Genomic DNA, 21,371 nt, shown 5'->3' with positions numbered 1-21,371 from the left:
AACAATCTCCGTTATGCAGATGGCACAACTCTGCTTGCAGAAACAGAAGCAGGTCTGAAGCAGCTGATATGGAAGATTAAAACTAGAAGTGAAAAAATGGGCCTCTACCTGAATTTAAAGAAGACAAAAATTATGACAGCTGCAAAAAATGGCCAAATTCAATTCAAAATTGACAGCAAGGCCGTAGAATGCATGCGAGACTTCCTCTTCCTTGGCTCAAAATTGACCAGGCTGGAGAATCTCAGCCAGAGATAAAACGTCAGATAGCATCGAGGCGAAGCGTGATGCTAAACATGGACAGAATCTGGAAAAGTAGGGATATCGGCATACCAACTAAATGCAGGATAGTGCAAACCAACGTTTTTTCATAGTCATGTATGGATGTGAAAGCTGGACTGCGAAAAAAGCTGACAGAAGGAGCATTGATGCGTTGGAGCTGTGGTGCTGGCGAAAACTGCTGCGTATGCCCTGGATGGCGAGAGTAACAAACAGAGAAATCCAGCATCATATAAGACCTGATGCATCACTGGAGGCCAAGATGGCCGGACTCAGACTCAGATTTTGGCCATGTAATGTGAGCAAAGTCGCTTGAAAAATCTATAATGCTTGGACAGATCAGTGGCAAAAGAACATGATGGCCGATACTGTCAAAGCTGATAATGGCATGGATATAAAACAATTGAAAGAGGCAGCGCAAAACCGAAAAACATGGAGGGAGCTCGCCTTTAGGGTCGCCGAGGGTCATTAACGACTAAACTGCCAACAACACCACAACATGATTAATCTCAGGGGGCATGGTGTATTCTTCATTTCTGGGGGCATAGTGTATGGCACTACTATTTTCAATGGTGCCCAAGCTGTCTGGGTCGCAAACTCTACAGAGGCAAGATTTAGCTGGAAGAAGTAATGAAAGTCTGAACCAGGTATAGAGAAATGGGACGACTTCAATGATAGGACATCATCTGCAATCTGGATCAAGAAGGGGAGGTGGAAACAGGCTGAACTGGATGGACATTGTCTTCTCTCAGCCTAACATGCTATGTTACTATGCAGAGTCAATCAATGTCACTGTACGTATTATTCTGCCATTGACTAGATTGCATTAGCATCCATACCATAGTATTTTAGTTTCACATGGTAAAAACTTGTATGGTCTCCAGCACACTAGTGCTTTTTTTTTGGTTCATGTGGTATCTGATTAAAAATGTACTCCATACGGGCCTCATATTAACTAATGTGGCAAGACATGCCATAGTGCGTTTAAACGTGCACACGGTCTGTAATAAAAAAAACTAAATAAAAAAAACTTATGGCATACACTATTCTGATCCAATTTATGGACAAGACTCACCCCTTCAAGTCAATGAGGATGTCAAAAAAAGGAAAGCACTCAGATGCCATTTGTGTGCAGTCTATGTTTCTTAAGAGATGCGGAAAAATAACAATTGGGTCTGTCGCAGTTTTTCTGAGAAAGTAAAAAAAAAGCGAATTTACGGATTGAATACGGATGCCATACAGAATGACACATGAATTGATAATCATCCATGTTTTGCGCACGTAGCACAAAATAATTTTTTTAACGCAAATGTCCAGCTAGCCTAGAGCATATATTACCCATTTCCAATTCACTGTCTGACCTCTGAAGACATGATGATTTAAGGCTGTACGGTTCCAATGTTGGAAGACATCCGTCGGGGTTCTCTTACTGTACATTACCAGCTTCTCTGCTGTCGGAGCCTATCCAACGTGTCACCTCATGCAGTACTGGCTTTAGCCAGCATATAGCGCTGTTGTATAACAGCAGAAAAAGAGTAAACCCCCTAGGAAAACCAGGATACAAATTGGATTGGAAAGGGTACTTGGTAATTGGTACATTTGACTATCAAGGTGGAAATAATTTTCTGTGGTGCACTACGGCACAGGTATCCCTCACGCCAAGTAGGGAACTTATTAAAAATCGGAATCCCAGCCCAGGTTGCATGATTAGATAGATGTTACCAATTTTAAAATATCAACAATGACTATTAATTAAAAGACAAGAAAGTCATCTTAAAGTTGTAAAATTGTTTTATTGATACAAATATACATATAGATAAAACCCCCATAACCTGTAATATAAGTGAATATTTATGTTACTGCATTGTCAAAAAGTTTTTTCATCTATTTATTTACACAAGTTAGTCCTTTCCTTTCAAAAATGGTGTAATAAAGCAAAATCAAAATGTTAAAACATAGGACGGCATCTCAGACTCCCATCACTGAACCAGATTAGATGCTGCATCTGTCTTTTCATTCCATTAAAAGGCCTCTCAGTTTACGGCCTTTTGAGGGTTTTCAGCGCTTGTGCTTTTTCTTAAGTGCATGAGTATTAAGTACTAGTTTATGTACAAGCACAAGATGGAGAAAAAATCCTGCCAGAGGATGTAAAAAGTGTATCCAATTATCATATATATATTTATATATGTACGTAGAGAGAGATTTGTTTATATATATCTATATTTATAGGTATTTACCATTTATACAAATAATTTGTCATTAGTGTGCTCTGTTAATTACAATGTGCAACAGCTTACATACAGAAAGGACATGAGACTGCTGACAGTTGTACCTACTCAATTTACAAGTACTTGGTAGACCGTTGAAGTGAGTCCTGGACAGAGATGGCCGCATTGTGCATCAGACAGTCAGTGAAACAATGTACATTAGGCTAAGACACTACACACCTGCTTAGATTGGCCAACGCTGATCACATGAGCAATACTGGCCAATCAGACCAACATGTTGCGTCTTAGACTACCAATGCACAGAGTGCTTCAGGAAGTCAGAGAATTGATGCGGCCATCTTTGTTTGTCCAGGACCAGAAGGTCCTTTTAATGTTGAATAAAGCATTGCTTTGGAGAGTGTTGAGCATCCGAAAATTGGAGGAGAAAGACATTTAAAGAAGACACAATTATAGAACTGGGCATTACAGAAAACATACTAAAGTAACATTAAAAGTAAAAGTAATTCCAGGTAATGTTACAGAATGTCTAAGTAGTTTAAATAAAGACAAATTCCTTATCGGCCTCCTCTCCGGAGTCACTGGACTTGCTGCGTTGGTGAGAATCTTTACTTGAGGACCTCGACTTTAGCTCTTGTCCATCTGGAGACTGGCTGTGATTCTTTTTTGGGGATGACTCAGACGGAGTTGTTGGACGTGCTGCTAAAAAAAATAAAAAAAGGCAAAACCATTATTTATTATTGCAGTCAACTGCGATGGACTCTGGATGTAGATCACCTGGCAGACAATGTTATAATGTAACATCAAATTGGCACACTGTGGGAAATTTGTAGAGAGGAAGAGGCCATATGTATAGAACAATTACAGGTGGCGGACAAAAATATGGAAACCCCTGACCAATGGGTTCCACGGGTTACCAGAGGAGGTGGCAAGTTCTCCTTCAATGGAAGTGTTCAAACAAAGGCTGGACAGACATCTGCTTGGGATGATTTAGTGATCCTGCATTGAGCAGGGAGTTGGACCTGATGACCCTGGAGGTCCCTTCCAACTCTACCATTCTATGATTCTATGGAACCTTGGTCCTCAGGCAGACGTTCGTTTATGCCCTGCAGCATCTGTGTCATATTACCTCACTTAAAATTGGTCTTTACATGTCTTATTGATACAGTTGAAATTTACTGGTAGTATTGTGAAATAGGATTTATAATCCCATGTAATGGAAGGCATGCATTTCGTACAATATTTCCATATTTTTGTCCACCCCCTGTACACGAGAAGGTTACAATAGCAGTATCAGGCCGGATGCAGTCAATACACAATGGGGCAGATTTACCGTTCAACATACAACAGTTTTGTTGTAAAACATTGTGCCAGAAAACGGTCTTACATATTTATCTCCACATTCACTTTTTTTCTCTTTCAGTTTCTCCTAGCCACTTTCAAAACAATTAAAAAAACTCTTATTTTTTCGCCAACATGGATATAGCAGTATGGGGGATTGTGTTTTTGCAGAACAAGTTGCGACTTTCAATGATACCATTAAATGTACTGAAAAACTTCAAAGAATTTCTAGGTGGAGTGAAATGAAAAAGAAGCGCAACTTCACCTTCTTTGCTAGGGTATTGTTTTTACGTCTTACACACTGCAGCAAAAATGATACGATAACTTTATTCTGTGTGTCAGTAGGATTACTAGGATACCAAATGTATTTATTTTTGCTGTACTATTTAAATATATATAGTTTTAAAGATATTTTATATTATATACACTCCTTGGGAAAAATAATCCAGCACCTAGAAGAAGTTGTTTTGCTACAAACTTCAGCATGCAGTTACATCTCAGGTAGAGTTGTGGTGATTAGATGAACCATCTTGCCACTTAAGGCCCTAAAAGTGGTTCCATGCTTGGCCTATAAAAAGGCTCTTGGAGGCTCCTTGTGTGTAATGACCTCTTTTTCCGCTTGTGTAGAGCTTGTTGACCACTAGATGCCTCTACGATGCAATCAAAGAGATTTCACCCAATTAACAGAGTTTGAGAGGAGGCGTATTATTAGAATATGAGAGTCTCAGGACGCCCTCGACAGACCACCAGTAGAGAGGATCATCTGATCATGTAACAAGCACAGGCAGCTCCAACTGTTTTGTTGTCTGCCGGCCAGAGACAGGTGGCACCATCATTACACCCCTGTGTGTCTGAATTAATTCCAGGCACTTGGCTGAAGGACATTTGGTCTCACGGTGCCTGTTATGTGTACTGACTTTGTACGCACCACCCACTGTTGCCTCTGTTTGCAGTTATGTAATGAGTGCAATCGAGTGGTCTTCAGCAACAAATCCAGGTTTTGTTTAGGCACTTACAACAGCTGTGTTTGTGTCTGTAGATCTAGCGATGAGTACTTCAATCCTGCCTTTGCTGTGGAGTGGCACACTGCCCCCTGCTGGTGTGGTGATCTGAGGGTCCATCAGATACAACAGTCCATCACCCCTAGTAGTGGTACGAGGGACAATGACAGCTCAGCGATATGTTCAGGACATCCTGCAGCCACATGTGTTCCTCTCATGGTGGCTTCCAGCAGGATAATGCTCGGCCGCACACACAAGGGGGTCACAGGAATGACCCCAGAACATTTTCACACTTCTGTGGCTGCCTGGTCACCAAATGTATCGCCAATAGAACATGTATAGGATCATCTGGGATGCCAACTTCGATAGCCTACAAGTTTGCCTGATCTAAAGCTTCAGTTACAGCAAATGTGGAGCCATATGGTGGCAGGGCATGATATTGAACCTGTATGCCTCCACCCCTGCAGTATAAGATCTTGCATCTAAGCTAGAGACGGCTGCACAAGGTATTAGAGCCTACATGCCTGCCCGTATCACATGTTGTATCCAAGCTAGAGGCGGTACAAGAGGGTACTAGAGCCTCTATGCCCGCCCATATCACATCTTGTATCTAAGCTAGAGGTGGCACAACTGGGTACTAGAGCCTCCATGCCCATCCCTTATGAAATCTTTTATTCAAGCTAGAGGCGGTACAACAGTGTACTACAGCCCCCATGAACGCCCATGTCACATCTTGCATCCAAACTAGAGGTGGTACAACAGGGTACTAGAGCCCCCATGCCCGCCCATATCACATCTTGTATTCAAGCTAGAGGTGGTACAACAGGGTACTAGAGCCTCCATGCCCGCCTGTATCACAGCTTACATCCAAGCTAAACTACATAATTCCGGTATTGTGTATTTTTATTTATGCTGATGTTCACTGTGCAGGATAAATCTGTTATTTTGATAGATTGTACTTTTATAGATGCGGCAATACCAAATATGTTTTGGCGTTTTGATTTCTATTTTCTTATTATGAATATGAGAGGGGGGTTTGAACTTTTAAGATTCTTTATTCTCTAGAATAATCCAAAAACTATATTTTCCACTAACTTCTACCTTTCTTATTTTAGTCCCTATAAGGGCCTTGAACTTGTGATCGTTTGACTGCTTATACCGTATATTGCAATACTTCAGTATTACATTACGTGGTATTTCTTTTGGCATTCGATTAGGACAGGCCACATGCCTCCCCTAATAGGCAGAAATACATGGTAGCCCTGAGGGCCTTCACAACCAAACGACACTTTGCGTTCTCATTGGAATCAGGGGCTATTTGGGACCTCCAAATCTCTGATTGGAACATTTAAATCCCGCTGTCAGAATGGCCAGCAACATTTATAGCGCTAACAGCAGTCAGCGCTAATTGTGGCTGTTACGGCAGGTGTCAGATGATACCTGCCATGTATGGAGCGAGATCGGCTCCGGATCCCACTCCATACAAACTCAGATGCCGGAGGGCGTACATGTACACCCAAAAGCATCAAGGAGTTAAGCTTAGTCCTGCTGAGAAGTAAGCACAGGCATAAGATACCGAAAATCAGCCACTCACTATGTATAGAGGAAGGGGGTTGCTTAGTATTACAGTTACACACACTAAACCTTATATAAAGTTGCCAGTGGCACGGTTACATGTAGTGCACCCTGTTGGCTAACAACCTACTGCTCACACTCATACTACTAGATTGGATGAACAGTTCAGGTTAGATTCCATCAATAAGGTAGTGAGTCGCTTTTAATTTTTGTGTTTATTTTTTTTTTTTTTTTTTTACACCAAATACTGTTTCTGTAACAGTCAGTGATGCCAGTTATGTTTAAGTCCATAGCTCTAAACCAATGGAAATTCTCGAAGCCTCTGCTTTGCTGTGTATACGTGACTTTGCTGGAAAGCTGAGTATATAGCACCACCAAGTGTCTGAAATAATTACATCAAGTGAGAAAATAATGTCAGTTTCTTATTGTAAAAATACTGTAAAAAACGATCTTCAAGAAAAGAAAACAGGATTCATAACCGCTCAGACAATAAACCTGTACAGACCACAAATTCAAACCCGTATATATCTGCAGCTTCAATGACTTGAGCTGTTTAGCAAAAGTGAAAAATCACCTCCAGGCTGTTAATTTTCAGTATTTTTGGATGGGCTTCCCAATTCAGCAAGCAGATGTTAGCTAAAGCTGAAAAAAGTTAGAGAGAAGTTGGAGACAAATAGAAGCAAGTATGACAGGATCAGCCTACGTAGAAAGTATTTATAGTCAATAACTATGGTGAAACATGGATCGAAACTGGAGCTGCAGACATGCAACAATCAAAAAGTCTTGAAGACAAATTATAGCGAACAAATTACTGCATGTTTCGCTTAATAAGATGTACCTAGGTATTAGAGGAGGAAAATAGGAAAAACTAGATTTTCATATAACTTAATTAAAATCTCTTTCTCATCCTGTTGACCGTGACTAGCGTTAATGAATGCCTAAGCATCCGGCATGCTCACAGACGCAGCATAAAGGGACCCGAGTAACAGCCCCCACTACCCACCGGCACAAAGCTCCAGACAAAGAGCTGCCCACATGCCATCAGAGGAATCGGTGTCAAAACGCAACCTGAAAAACATGATTTCCCCAGCATGGTAACCTTGTCCTGCCGTGAAGTGGAGCCAATGTGAGGATCCCACTTAGGAAACCAAGGACAGGACTTGTGTTGTCAGGAATACCAGCAGAGATCTGGGATCGAAGTCTCCATTGACGATACCACATGCTGTGAGTTAATCTGCAACCGATTGATAATAACTTCTTTTGATGACAGAGAAATTCTGCCCACTAGTGCCTCCTGCTTGGAAGAGAGACGAGTAGCCACAGCTAGCAGGACGTGACGTCAGTACCATCAAAAATGGGTTAGTAGGAAGCATCCCAGGCGATGTGTTGGAGCCCACGCTATCAGCGGGAAAAGGAGCTGTAGATGCATGGCTCAAAAATACCATCAGTATCAGCCTCTGAGCCTGTGACATGGTCGCTGCATCCACCTTTGCAGAAAGTCTGTGGCCTTTTTGATGAAGTCTAGGCTTGGAAATGGTATCCATCTTGGATGTCCACCAAGGCAGCCCTTCACTAATATGTCATCGCAACCGCTAATCCAGGCACCTGCGTCATTACTGAGAAACCCCAGACCATGCTCCACTGACGCCAAGCCCTGTTTAGTATGTGTGTATAAAGGATCCATGAAGAAACGTTTTAGGAGCGCAGCAGGAGATTGCGCTGCTACAGAGTATTCCTCACTCAGTCACCGATGACATGAGAGACCCACGTCCGCATGGACACGGCTGACTGAGCTCCAGTGTTCCTAGAAAGCACTAGATGCCAGATGCACTAGATGCCGCCTGGAGAGGGACCAGACCCGTAGCAGTCCGTGTGTTAGAGCTGACCAGAGGGGAGCTAGTAGGCAGACCTACCACCCCCAGACTCCCTGTTGGAGGGTAGACCCCGGACTACCACTGCACTTGGACAGAGCCAGACTGTCTAAAAGATGAGATATTCTTCGACCGACTGGATGTCAGTCTCATACTGTGGTGGGAGCGCACATAGTATGCGTCTCTTGGCAGCCCCAGTCTGTGTCTCCTCCTGTAACCGAAGATCACGCTACAGCTGCCTACAAGGAAACTCCAGGCAGGCCACCATAGAGGGGCTAGCTATTAGGTAAGGCTCACTCGTTCCAGAGCGGAGAAGAGAAGCGATGTAACCACAGACTTTCTGTGCACAGAACGACTTCCATGTGGAAGGTCCCACTGGTGACAGCAAGGCCGGAGCATTGCTGATAAGCAGCTCGAGCCAGTTCGTTTGGAAAAAAACATTTCTGACTCTTGTACAGTAGCGAGAGCACACATAGCACATGTCTCCCACCTGTCCACCAGGACATAAACCGTGCGCAAAGACTGTCTGCAGAGACTGCAAGTAGAAAACCCTCGGTGAGGCGCCAGGCAAGGCTCAACCTGGACGGGAGCAGTCATGAGGAGCGATGAATCCGACGAATCCCTGTGCGAGTACTTTTTCCATGGAAGGTACCACTGCGGGAACCATGCCAACACTTAGTTCGTTAGTACATTGTTGTTCGTAAGACAAGATATTCTCTGCTGGATGAAAATCTTGTACTGTAGCGAGAGCGCACATAGTATGTGGCTCTGACCGCCCCTGTCCACTTGTCATTCTGGACTCCGACACTGCAGTATGTCTGGCTGCAGGGGGCTGCAAGAGAGGCAACAGAGGAGCTAGCTGCTAGGCAAGGCTTCAACCCTAGGCAGGAACCACGCTGAGGTTGATTGGGCAGGGAAAAAGGGAGGACTATGGTGCCTTGAAATAGGGAATATTGGCATTGTGGAAGTGGCGAGCACCTTTATTCACAGCCCCTGTCCCACATGACACTCTGCCGCCCCAGTGCCGTGGCTGAATTAGACCATCGGTCCGACCGGCGCCCACACATCTTTGCCACCTCTATTTAGCAGCGAAAGAACGCTGCGTGGTGGCAATGTACATTGAAAAATGCACGACCATTAACCACGTGCCGCCTGGCATGTGGCAGTAACCACATGCCACCTGGCTAATAAAACAGGCCATGTGCGCACCCGCCTCACCGCGGCTAGCAATAATGCCGCTCAGCGGCTAGTGCCGCACTGTGGCTAACCAATAATCCCGCACAACGGGTAGCAATAATGCTGCCCGGCGGCTATCCAATGATGTCGCATGGCGACTCAGCATAATGCCGCATGGTGGCTAGAAATAATGCCGTGCGGCGGCTAAGTATGATGCAGCACAGTGGGTAGCAATAATGCTGCACCACAGCTAGGAACAACGCTGCACGGCGGCCAGAAATAGTGCCGCAGAGCAGCCAAGCATAGTACCACAGTGACTAGCAATAATGCCGCATAGCGCCCAACCAATAATGCCACACAGAGGCTAGCAATAATGCTGCACAGGGCAGCGGGCGAGCATAATATAAAACAGCGCAGCGCAGGCCGCTATTGCCACTGTACCTCCTTGCCTACTGGCGAACATGCCACAGTGGCCGCGTCGGCCACAGAGAGTAGGAAGTGCGAGCTGCTATCAAAGTCCGCACAGAGACCCACTATGCTCCGCCAACAGAGTGGAGCCACGCGCCACCAACACAGTGGAGCTGCCAGCACGAAGGGGCGGCACACCGCCAGCACGGAGCGGCTGCCAGCTACCAGCAAAGACCAACAAAGAGGCTATGCGCGCATAATGGAGGGCAATGAGAGAGACACGCGCCTGCATGGAACCTGCCCCAGCACAAGGGGAAACCCTGCATCAGCCTCCCAGGCCAGTCAACCCCCACAGAGAGGTAAAAAACAACTGCACCACAGAGGAGGGGCCGCACGGCTCAACACACGCTGCGTAGTTAGGCAACAAATCGAGGCAGCGCCAGGGCTACACTGTTGCTGCGTTGATGAGGGAAGGGGGGCGAGGTGTGGAAGGACTACGGTGGATACTTACCTTCCGCAAGGGATACTTGCTTTCTGCCGAGGTAGAATAGCTCTTTAACTCCAGCAGAGCTCTCCGCCACCATCACCTGCCCTTGCATGGGGAGGGGATGCGAACTGCCCAGAAGAAAGGGGGGCTCTATGGCCGGCGGTCCACATGCAAGAGTACCTGGATGTGCTTCCTTTTCTTCTGAGGGGACCGGGCAGACAACAGAAGGTTGGTCCCATTCTGTTCACCATCCTCGGTTGGGTTACCAGGGAGAGTCCTGCCTCCCCATTAGCCCTGGTCCATCTGGAAAAATCCGCCCTTATGGGTGAGACCGTCCACCTCCTACAGACACCAAGCTAAAACTGAATTAGCTGGATGCCTGCAGGAGGGATATAGCTAGTGGGAGGGGTTAACTCTTTTTATGCTTAGTTTCGCCTCCTAGTGGCAGTAGCTATACCCAAGGTCAAAGCTGTGTCCCCCAATGACACAGACGAGAAAAAATATTTAGAACTCGCCCAGGAACTTTAGATGACAGTGCAGGGGATAGTACAGGGTGTCGGAGGCCCACTATAACTCCTTTCCTTTTTCTTCCACAGCAGGAACAGCAGAGCTCTATAACAGTGAGAGGAAAGGGTGCAGCAGCAGTTCCCGCTGGCGCTAACCTCCAATCAGTGGTGGTGATGAGTACCGGCAGGAGAGGAGAAAGAGAACTGCTCTCCTTCCCTGCTATGGAGCGGGGTCGGACGGACGTGCGGCCGAGCAAACGTTCCAGCCTGCTTGAATAGGACACAGGAGGAAAAAGTGCATCTTATAGAGCAATCCGGTACTTCTTTGCTGCCATCAGTATTAGTTGCCTTTTAAACAAAGCCACAGTGAAATATAACACTTCATAGAGCAAAGTAACAGCTAAAAAGGCTTCATTCTATATGCTGGAAATCATACCTTCGTCTCCAAGCGGCCAAGAAGAAGGTTGAGGGCTGCTGGCTCCATCTTTGTCCTTCTCTGATGGAACCCTCTTCAGCACAGAAGGAAGAACTGCGGTTTTGGGAGAGCAGGGCCCAGATGGAGATTCAGGGATTTCTTCTGTTAAAATTTAAGGGAAAAAAAGAAACATTTAAGTTTCCATTAATTAATCAGCTCTTCTCTTCTAGGTTATCTAACCCGCTATAATTAGGTTGCATTGTTACAGTCCTGGTATAAATAGATGATGGGAGAGATCTCTGTATATATTTATACATAGTTATTAGGTCGCCCCTCAGCCATCTTTTAACCCCAATTTTGATAACCTCTCTAGGTATTGTAGTCTATCCATCCCATTTCTTTTGTTTGCTATATTAGTACCCACTCAAGCTCTGAGATGTTCTTCTTAAGCATCGGTACCCAAAACTGTCCACAATATTCCATGTGCGGCCCGGCCAGTGAATTGTGAAGAGGAAGAACTATGTTTTAGTTGGACCTCTTTTGATGCATTCCATGCATTCTCAGTCAGTCGTAGCCAGTGTTTGCTTACTTGTCGGCTGATGGTTGTCCCTTTTACACGGCTTGGCGATTGGACAAACGTCTGTGTCAGGTAATTAGGTCAAGTAAAAGGTCCTTAAAGCTGCGAAATTTCAGTAGTCATCACTGGATTCTGCAGCTCTGACTAAAAAGATAGCTGTCTATTGGGTTTAGGAGTGTGTTAGATAATTGACAATGCATTTTAAAAGTCTTTCGACCGTTTTATTTTTATATGTTTGTGGTTTTAAGTAAATAAAAAAAAATTCAAGGCTTTCCACGTCATTCCGCACGGAATACCCAATAATCACAAAGTAAAAACAGAATGTTAGAAATCTTAGTTTTTCATTTAAAAACAATTTACAAACATTTTGCACTGACATAACTAGTCACATCCTGTACTCAGTAATTAGTTAAAGCGCCTTTAACGATTACAACCCCCAGTATTCTTGGGTATGATGACACAAATATTGTACACCTGTATTTGGGATTTGTCTGCCATTCTTCTCTGCAGATCCTCTCAAGCTCTGTCAGGTTGAATAGGGGCCGTCTGTGGAGAACCATTTTCAGGTCTCTCCATAGAGGTTTGATTTAATTTAAGTGAGGACTCTGGCTGGACTCAAGGGCATTCACAGGACTGTTCTTAAGCCACTCCTGTGTTGTCTTGGCTGTGTACTTAGGGTCATTGTCTTGTTGGAAGATAAATAGAGATGAGCAAGTGTACTCGGTTTGGGTGTTTTTGCACTCAAGCACTGCTTTTTCCGAGTAACTGACTACTCGGATGAAAAGATTTGGGGGGGCGCAGGGGGGACGGCGTGGTGGTGGGGGGGGGGGGGGTAGCAGTGGGGAACAGGGGGGAGCTCTCTCTCTCCCCTCCCCCCACTCCCCTCTGCAACCCCCCGCTCACCCCCGGCGCCCCCCGAATCTTTTCCTCCAAGTAGTCAGTTAATCGGAAAAAGCAGTGCTTGAGTGCAAAAACACCCAAACCGAGTATACTCGCTCATCTCTAAAGGTAAACCTTTTGCCCAATCTGAGGTCCCTTGCACTCTGAATCAGGCTTTCATTAAGAATATTCCTGTACTTTGCTGCATTCAGCTTTCCATCAACCCCAACCAGTATCTTTGTTTCAGCAGCTGAAAAACATACCCCACAGCAGGATGGTGCCACCACCATCCTTCACTGTAGGGATGGTATTGAGCAGTTGCTGAGCTTTGCCTGGTTTCCTCCCGAAATAACACTTAGAATTGAGGCCAAAAAGTTCAAACTTTGTTTCCCCCAGAACAGAGAATCTTGTTTTGCAGAGTCCTTAGGTGCTTTTTAGTGATCTCCAGGTTGGCTTTCATGTGTTTTTTTTTTTTTTTACTGATGAGAAGCTTCTTTCTGGCTACTCTGCCATAAAGGCCAGATTGGTGGAGGCTGCAGCGATAGTTGACCTTCTGGAAGTTTCCCACATCTGCACACAGTATCTTGGGAGCTCAGCGAGAGTGACCATTGGGTTCCTGGCCACCTCATTTACCAAGGCCCTTCTCCTCCGTTTACTTAGTTTGGTGGGTTGGCAGCTCTAGGAAGAGTCCTGCTAGTTCTAAACTTTATCCATTTTAAAATTATGGAGACCGCTGAGCTCTTGGGAAGTTTAAGTGCAGCAGACTTTTTTTGTAGCCTTCTTCAGATCTGTGCCTCAACACAATCCTGTCACTGAGCTTTGCAAGCGGTTCTTCCCTCCTCATGGCTTGGTTTTGGGTCTCAGATGCCTTGTGAGCGGTTAGACCTTATACAGACAGGGACGTGTCCTTTAAAATTATGTCCAATCAACTGAATTTCCCAGAGGGGACTTCAATTAAGGTGTAGAAACATCTTAAAGATGATCGAGAGAAATGGGAAGCGCCCAGAGCAAAAGTACAAGTGTCATACCAAAAGGTCTGTCCTACCAATGCAAAATGTTTAATTTGCACAGGGCCACAATATAACAAAATGTAGAAAGGTGAAAGAGTCTGAAGACTTTCCAAATGCACTGCATATATTGTGCCTGCACCTTTTTATTTACAGGTCTTCAATTAGTTATGTTTAATTATTTATTTTTGTGGGGACTAAAAACTTTTCAGTTCAATAGAGTATGCGTAATCACCAATTGATGATCAGCAGGAACAGATTTTTTAATTCTGAGACAACATAAGCGTCACTCGTAACGTTTCGAGCCAACCAGGTGCTTAGTCAAGGCTATTTGTTAGGAAATGTTGGGACAGGAAGGAGCAGTGAAAAAGCAACGCCATGATCACAGTGCGACATAACATCGCTTTTACACTCCAAGCTGTCCTGGCATTTTATAACAGATAACTTTGACAAAGATCCAGGCTGAATGGAAACATCGCAAGTGATGCTATTGTTGTTTTCGAATAAAAATCAGTTCTTGTTGAGCGTCTATCAGTGACTATGCATACTCTATTTGTGTGCTGTGGATTACATCATAAGTAGAGTTGAGCGAACATACTCTGCTGAGCTTGAAGCTCGTTCCAGTATTAGCGTACTCGATGGTACTAGTTACTCGAACGAGCATCAAGCCGTGTTCGACCCCACCCCAGTTTTTGGCTCCTTCCCGCTGTGACTTGCCTGTTTTGGCCCCTCCCGCTGCAGCGGGCATCAATGGCAAATTTTTTGTCTGGCAGGCAGGAGAGGGAGAGACTCCCATTGTAGTCAATGGGGTTCGTTACTCGAGTAGAGCACTCGAGTTTTGCGAAAAAGCTCGACTCGAATAACGTTGACTCGAGCATTTGGGTGCTCGCTCATCTGTAATCATAATACATTTTCATGTCTGCACCACATCTCCACGAGGCACCAACATTTTATAGCCCACTGTGTTGGCTTTCTCTTGGGATAATCATTTTTTTTATATAATCTCTTTTTATTAATAAATGCTTAATAAAACATATAAGTCTGAAAAGTATATTCGTACAGATTGTTTAAACATACAGGAAGAAACGTACATTTATGATTGAGACACGCGGGTCTGGCAGGAGATACAATCTGTCACAGTTTAAAACGCTCATAAATGTTCTCACCAATATTTTAATTCTATAAGGATTATGTCTTTTAAGCACATCATAAGACAATGGTGTATCAATAACCATAAAAACAGTAAACCAATGAAAGGGGGGAAACAGTGATGGTGGGAGGGGTAGAGAGTCATCTACGTTGGTTCTTGATAGATTCTGGCCTGAAGACTTGCTATTTGGTTATTTATGAGGTAATTCCTCCGTAACTGTATGTAAAACCATCAATGGATGAGGGGGATATGTTTGGGTTATGCGGAGGTGGGGCACCAGATTGATATTATTGTGACCTTTTGGTTATTTTTTAAAATCAATCCATGGCGACCAAATGGTTAGAAATTTATTTCTGGTGCCGTTCTCCCAGCTTATCAGTTCCTCGAAGTGGTATATTTGGTGTGTTTTGTTTTCCCATTGGGTTAGGGAAGGGGGTTCTTTGTTCCGCCACATTAGAAGGATGAGTAGTTTGGCTGCAGATATTAGGATTGTTGGCTGGGAGTCTTTTCTTGGTGTAAAGTTTTTAGATGGTTGCCACGGTAATACCTCCTCCGGTGCCAATTTTAATGAGGTCAAACAGATTTTGTAGATTTGGGAAAATATTTGTTCCCAATATGGAACTATCCCTGGGCAATTCCACCAAATGTTGAGGAGGGCGCCCCCTTTGTGACCACATCTCCAACAGCTATCAGAGTGTTAAATTCAGTTTGAATCGTTGATGGGGAGTTTTGTACCATCTCGTAATAAATTTAATATAATTTTCTTGAATGCGGACGCATCTTGAGAAAGCACGAAAGTTGCTTAGGATTTTGTCTGTATTTTCCTTAGATAGGGTGATGTTTAATTTTTTTTCCCCATTCCTTTATGTATCATGGCTCGTGTGGGGCCGAGTCTGGGAGTACTTCCTTGTGAAGCTTAGAGATTATGTGGAGCCGAGTCTAGGAGTACTCCCTTGTGAAGTTTAGAGATTATGTGGAGCCGAGTCTAGGAGTACTCCCTTGTGAAGTTTAGAGATTATGTGGAGCCGAGTCTAGGAGTACTCCCTTGTGAAGTTTAGAGATTATGTGGAGCCGAGTCTAGGAGTACTCCCTTGTGAAGTTTAGAGATTATGTGGAGCAGAGTCTAGGAGTACTCTCTTGTGATGTTTAGAGATTATGTGGAGCCGAGTCTAGGAGTACTCTCTTGTGAAGTTTAGAGATTATGTGGAGCCGAGTCTAGGAGTACTCCCTTGTGAAGTTTAGAGATTATGTGGAGCAGAGTCTAGGAGTACTCTTTTGTGAAGTTTAGAGATTATGTGGAGCCGAGTCTAGGAGTACTCTCTTGTGAAGTTTAGAGATTATGTGGAGCCGAGTCTAGGAGTACTCCCTTGTGAAGTTTAGAGATTATGTGGAGCAGAGTCTAGGAGTACTCCCTTGTGAAGTTTAGAGATTATGTGGAGCAGAGTCTAGGAGTACTCCCTTGTGAAGTTTAGAGATTATGTGGAGCCGAGTCTAGGAGTACTCCCTTGTGAAGTTTAGAGATTATGTGGAGCCGAGTCTAGGAGTACTCCCTTGTGAAGTTTAGAGATTATGTGGAGCAGAGTCTAGGAGTACTCCCTTGTGAAGTTTAGAGATTATGTGGAGCCGAGTCTAGGAGTACTCCCTTGTGAAGTTTAGAGATTATGTGGAGCCGAGTCTAGGAGTACTCCCTTGTGAAGTTTAGAGATTATGTGGAGCAGAGTCTAGGAGTACTCTCTTGTGAAGTTTAGAGATTATGTGGAGCCGAGTCTAGGAGTACTCTCTTGTGAAGTTTAGAGATTATGTGGAGCCGAGTCTAGGAGTACTCCCTTGTGAAGCTTAGAGATTATGTGGAGCCAAGTCTAGGAGTACTCCCTTGTGAAGCTTGGAGATTAGTTTTTTACAAGTTTTGGGGAGAGATAGATAGGTTTCAAACCTTCGCGGGTTTCTTACTGCATAATGGTAGAGATCCTGAAATTTTGTGAGTAGTTTATAAAGATTTAATGCTTCCAAGAAATTGGGTTCATAGTTTGGGGTGAGAAGTACAATTTGTTCTAATTTAGTAATTTTAGTGCCATTTAGGATTTCATATATTGTCATGGACATTCTGTTCCAGATGTTGGAGGGCAGAGAAGATTTTTTGCTAATGATGAGGGGTATTAGGGAGGCAGGTGTGTGAGGGGAGAGTTTGACTGTTTCAGAACCACATTGACGTAACTCTCTCATCACTTTGATTGTGTTGTGTGTAAGACTTCCCTCCACTTTGGAGGGATTTTTCAGTACAAAGACATAATTTTAGGTAAATAAAGTGATCTGCACTTTTGCTAGTTATCACATTGTCCATTATGTTAACACAAGTTGTCTTAGAGTGCGGTGACCATTTAAAGACCCTGACCATTTAAAGACCCCTTTTAAATCTCCTAATCAGCAATCGCATGTCTTGGATACGAACTGGACCCTTCAACAGTCCGGTACTATTGCTTTAGGATGCTTTCACATTTGCAACGGGGATTCAGTTTTCCTGCTTCGTTCAGGGAGCAGGAACGGGTAATCCCTTAGCCAAATGGTCCGTCTTATAGTGGAACTGAACAGCGTCAAATGGACACTTGTGACTATAATGGGTCTGTTCGGTATCCACTCAGCTGCCCAGCATTGTACCGGAAGAGAAACTAGTGCATGCAGCAATATTTCTTCCAGTATTTTGTGCCAGACCTGCGACAGAACCTCCAACCGGAAGTTCCAACGCAGATATGAAGGCAGCCTTATAAATAAACCAGATCATACTGTTATCTAAGTGCATGCATTAACGGTTTACTTCTAAGAAGGTAAGTTGCTCTTACCAGTGCGGGATCCGCTTCTGGGCTTCTGAGGCACAGTAGGACGTGCTGCCAGGGCAGGCTTGGATGACTGAAGAGGTGGTTTAGGACTAGTTGGTGTACTGGAAGAACTTTTGGAACGTACGCTGCCTTCTAACTTGACTTCCGATTTCACATTTTTTTCTGGACAAGAATTTGTAGAATCACCTCTTGTGATAGAGAATTTGGGAACTGGAAAATGAAAAAGCTCTTGTTGTTACATGCACTAACAAATTACTTATTCATCAGATGAACAAAATGCGAGTTCAATGAAAACAGTTTTCCTTTGTAATAGTTGACATAAAACTGGCCCATTAACTGCAAGACGTACAACAGAACCATGTGACCTAGCAGACAGAAGAAAAGTGCAGGACACACAGCCTGGAGGGGAAGAGTTACAGAACTGGATTGTTCACAGCAGACGTCAGGGATACTGGGAAGGATTTCCCCAAAAGCCCTGATTGCATATTCTTTCCTTATTACTATTTTCCGATTGTAGATATTTTATTTTGTCTGTGATTACGAGGATGGCCATGTTGTCTGAGCTGCTGCTCTACTCTGTGAACACCACTGTTGTGATTTGCAGCCACATTGACCATAAGAGTCTCTAGCCCGGAGAGGACACACTGACTACTATGGGAGTGTTTTGTGTTTATGCTCTGTCACATGTATGCAAGGTAATTGTGTAGAGAGGGGGAGGAGGTGAGCTGTGACCACCAACTATTGTGAATGCATCCTGTGTTATCTATACATAGGTGTTAATTTTCATTGTAAATCTGTATATGATGACAAAGAGATGACTGTGGGGAAGTGATCTCTGGAGAACAGTAACAATATTTTGGGACCCTGTATCGCTGGCTCACAGCAGAGTGGCTGCAGGAGATTTCTCTCCTCGCGCTCCCCCGTCTGTGTCCATTGACATAACATAGCGGTTGTTCAATACTGAATGGCCGCTATTTACACTGAACTGATTCAGCATAAAAGATGGACGATGAGCTAATCGCTCATCGTTCAATGTAAATAGCGGCTGTTCAGTAGTGAATGGCCGCTATGTTAAGTCAATGGAGAGGGGCGGGGGAGCGCGAGGAGTGAAATCTCTTGCCGCCTCCCCCCCCTCCTGTTGGTCGCTTTGTAAGTGAGCAAGCACTACTAGGAGCACGGGAGCGAGGACACACAGGGACGAGTAACGGGCATCGATTTCCCGACATTAGTCCCGTCTAAATGGAACTTTAGGTGATATGATAACACTGTGTGATGTGTTATCAAGTGGTTTATTTACACTTTGAATTACTTTACAATGGGTTTTGTTGTGTTAAGATAGGAGAACAATAGCTTTCTAATGGGTTAAGATAACATTCACCACCCTGCTATCACAGACAAACTAAAATTTGTCACATCTGTTGGTCTAAAGCAGGGGTCCCCAACTCCAGTCCTCAGGGACCACCAACAGGTCCTGTTTTCAGGATATCCTAAAGTGACAATACCTGTGGCAATGTCTGAGGCACCGCCAATAATTGTATCACCTGTTTAACACTAAAGAAATCCTAAAAACATTCTCCCTGAGGACTGGAGTTGAGGAACACTGGTCTAAAGGTTAGTTGCAAATCCATGTAATCAAGATCAAAATCTGAATGCTGCCAAATTACAACTGCAGAGTCCCATCACAGTCCCAAAATATCAAAAGACTTGTCCAGGGATAGAATAAAAAATGGTTACTTTTTTCCAAAAACTGCTTCCCCCCCGCACAGCTGTCCACAGGCTGTGTGGGATATTGCGAGATGAGATTAGTAAGCGGTATCAATCTCTGGATGACTTCTTCATGTTATGGTCGGGAACTGAAGGGGAGCAGAGTAATTTTATAACCTATTTGAATGGATGTCATGAAACAATGGAGTTTTCTCTGGAATATCACAATAATTCTATCCATTTTTGGGTTTCAATTGAATAAGAAAAGATAACTGCTTTCAAAACCTACCGATAGGAATAAAATATTGTATTTTGAGAGTTTTTATGCTCATCAGGAGTTTTTCTTTTTTGTTATTCACTAAGTCATCCCAGACAGATGTCTGTCCAGCCTTTGTTTAAAGACTTCCAATGAAGCAGAACTCACCACCTCCTGTGGCAACCTGTTCCACTCATTCATCACCCTCACTGTCTGATATCTAATTTGTGTCTCCTCCCTTTCAGTTTAATCCCATTGCTTCTAGTCTATCCTTGTACAGATGAGAATAGGGCTGATCCCCCTGCACTGTGACAGCCCTTCAGATATTTGTAGACATCGATGTGTGAGATTGGAAACAGCCTGCGATTTATGGGCCTATATTGCATTATATGTTTATTGTAATTTCTAAGTATATCTTTATTACGGTAATAGTATATAACAGGGCATATTCTTGGACTTTAAAAATAGATGATTGGCGGGGACCTACTACCAATGAGCGGATTCCTTGGGCCGCTGTCACTGCAGTCCCCACAGGAAGCGCTGACCATAGTACAATGTCCCAGGTTGGTACTGCAGGCATAGCACCCGTTGAATTCGATTGGAACGGCGCTGCAGTACCCAACCCAGGCCACTGTTCTATGGTCAGCGTGTCCCGTTTCCTGCACTGACCAAGGAGGAGAAGTAGGCAGCAGCGTTTTCACATGGCTGTGTTATTATAAAAGAGCATGAATTAAAAGAAAAAGTGGAATATAGCCAGATCGACGACTACAGGAGGGAGAGTAGTCTGTTTTTTGGATGGATCTGCTTTAAGACTTGGGCTGATTAAGTATCTAAATTGGTGGTCAGATGCACAGGCGATTGGTTTCGGGGTATTGCAGCTCAGTCCCATTCATTTCAATGGACATGAACTGCAAAACCAGGCAAAAACCCAAGGACAGGTGTTGAGATTTTTTTGGGGGAAAAAGCCATGTTTTTCTAATGCTGGATGACACCTTCAAGTGTGTGCGAGTGTATGGAGTCGAAGACTCTGAAATAGTCTGCTGCTATCTTAGATAAACCCAATATATAGGTATTCAAGTAAACAAACCTGCTCCGCTTCCGTCTGCCTTTTCAACATCCAATAAGTCTTTACTGCCAACATCGCTGCCCAATTTCTATTTGGGAAAAGAAGAGAAGCATTAAGTATAATTAAACCCTTCTAATGACGCAGGTGTATTTTCACATGTTGTTTACTAGTTACTTGCTGGCACATACCCAGAATCAGGGCTAAATGTATCCCAGCCATATGGTTATATACCAATTATAGCTCAAACATTTGGTAAACATTAATTCTCTATAGTAGGAAGTAAAAGTAGTTACTAATGGCCATTATCAACAGATTTAAGTGGCCTATTATAGAACAACAGGGGAGAGGAGGCTGTAGTTGGTAGGCGACATTAAATGAAAGGCAATACACATGTATAGCCCTATTGTAGATATATTATGGAGTTGACGTCTGGGGCTGAAAAACAGTACTGACTGAGCAAAATAAGAATGGCAATATATATATATATATATATACATATATATATATACATATACATACATATATACATACACACACACACTGCAGCTGGCCATGGATATGTTATAACTGGCCCTCATAAGTGGTTTCCGAAAAAAAAAAAACACCGAATGCCTTTT

At 43.8% G+C, this 21,371-nt stretch overlaps 1 protein-coding gene across 3 annotated transcripts in view; it reads right to left on the bottom strand.

Moving 5' to 3' along the window:
* Positions 1-2,049: 2,049 nt before the first annotated feature.
* The window catches only part of CARMIL1 (capping protein regulator and myosin 1 linker 1), a 267,172-nt gene continuing 247,850 nt past the window's right edge, over positions 2,050-21,371 (bottom strand). For 2 of the 3 annotated variants that reach the window (XM_066579441.1, XM_066579443.1), the window contains 4 exons: positions 20,776-20,842; positions 17,732-17,938; positions 11,303-11,443; positions 2,050-3,203 (listed from right to left, as the gene is read on the bottom strand). In XM_066579441.1, the coding sequence (XP_066435538.1) occupies positions 3,040-3,203; positions 11,303-11,443; positions 17,732-17,938; positions 20,776-20,842 (579 nt within the window). In that variant the 3' untranslated portion in view covers positions 2,050-3,039. The remainder of the gene's footprint in view (positions 3,204-11,302; positions 11,444-17,731; positions 17,939-20,775; positions 20,843-21,371) is intronic. The other variant, XM_066579442.1, reaches the window with a different exon arrangement.

This window comes from Eleutherodactylus coqui, chromosome 9 (assembly GCF_035609145.1).
Source record: "Eleutherodactylus coqui strain aEleCoq1 chromosome 9, aEleCoq1.hap1, whole genome shotgun sequence".
NCBI classification, from domain to species: domain Eukaryota; kingdom Metazoa; phylum Chordata; class Amphibia; order Anura; family Eleutherodactylidae; genus Eleutherodactylus; species Eleutherodactylus coqui.
This window is presented reverse-complemented; position numbering and strand designations above follow the sequence as displayed.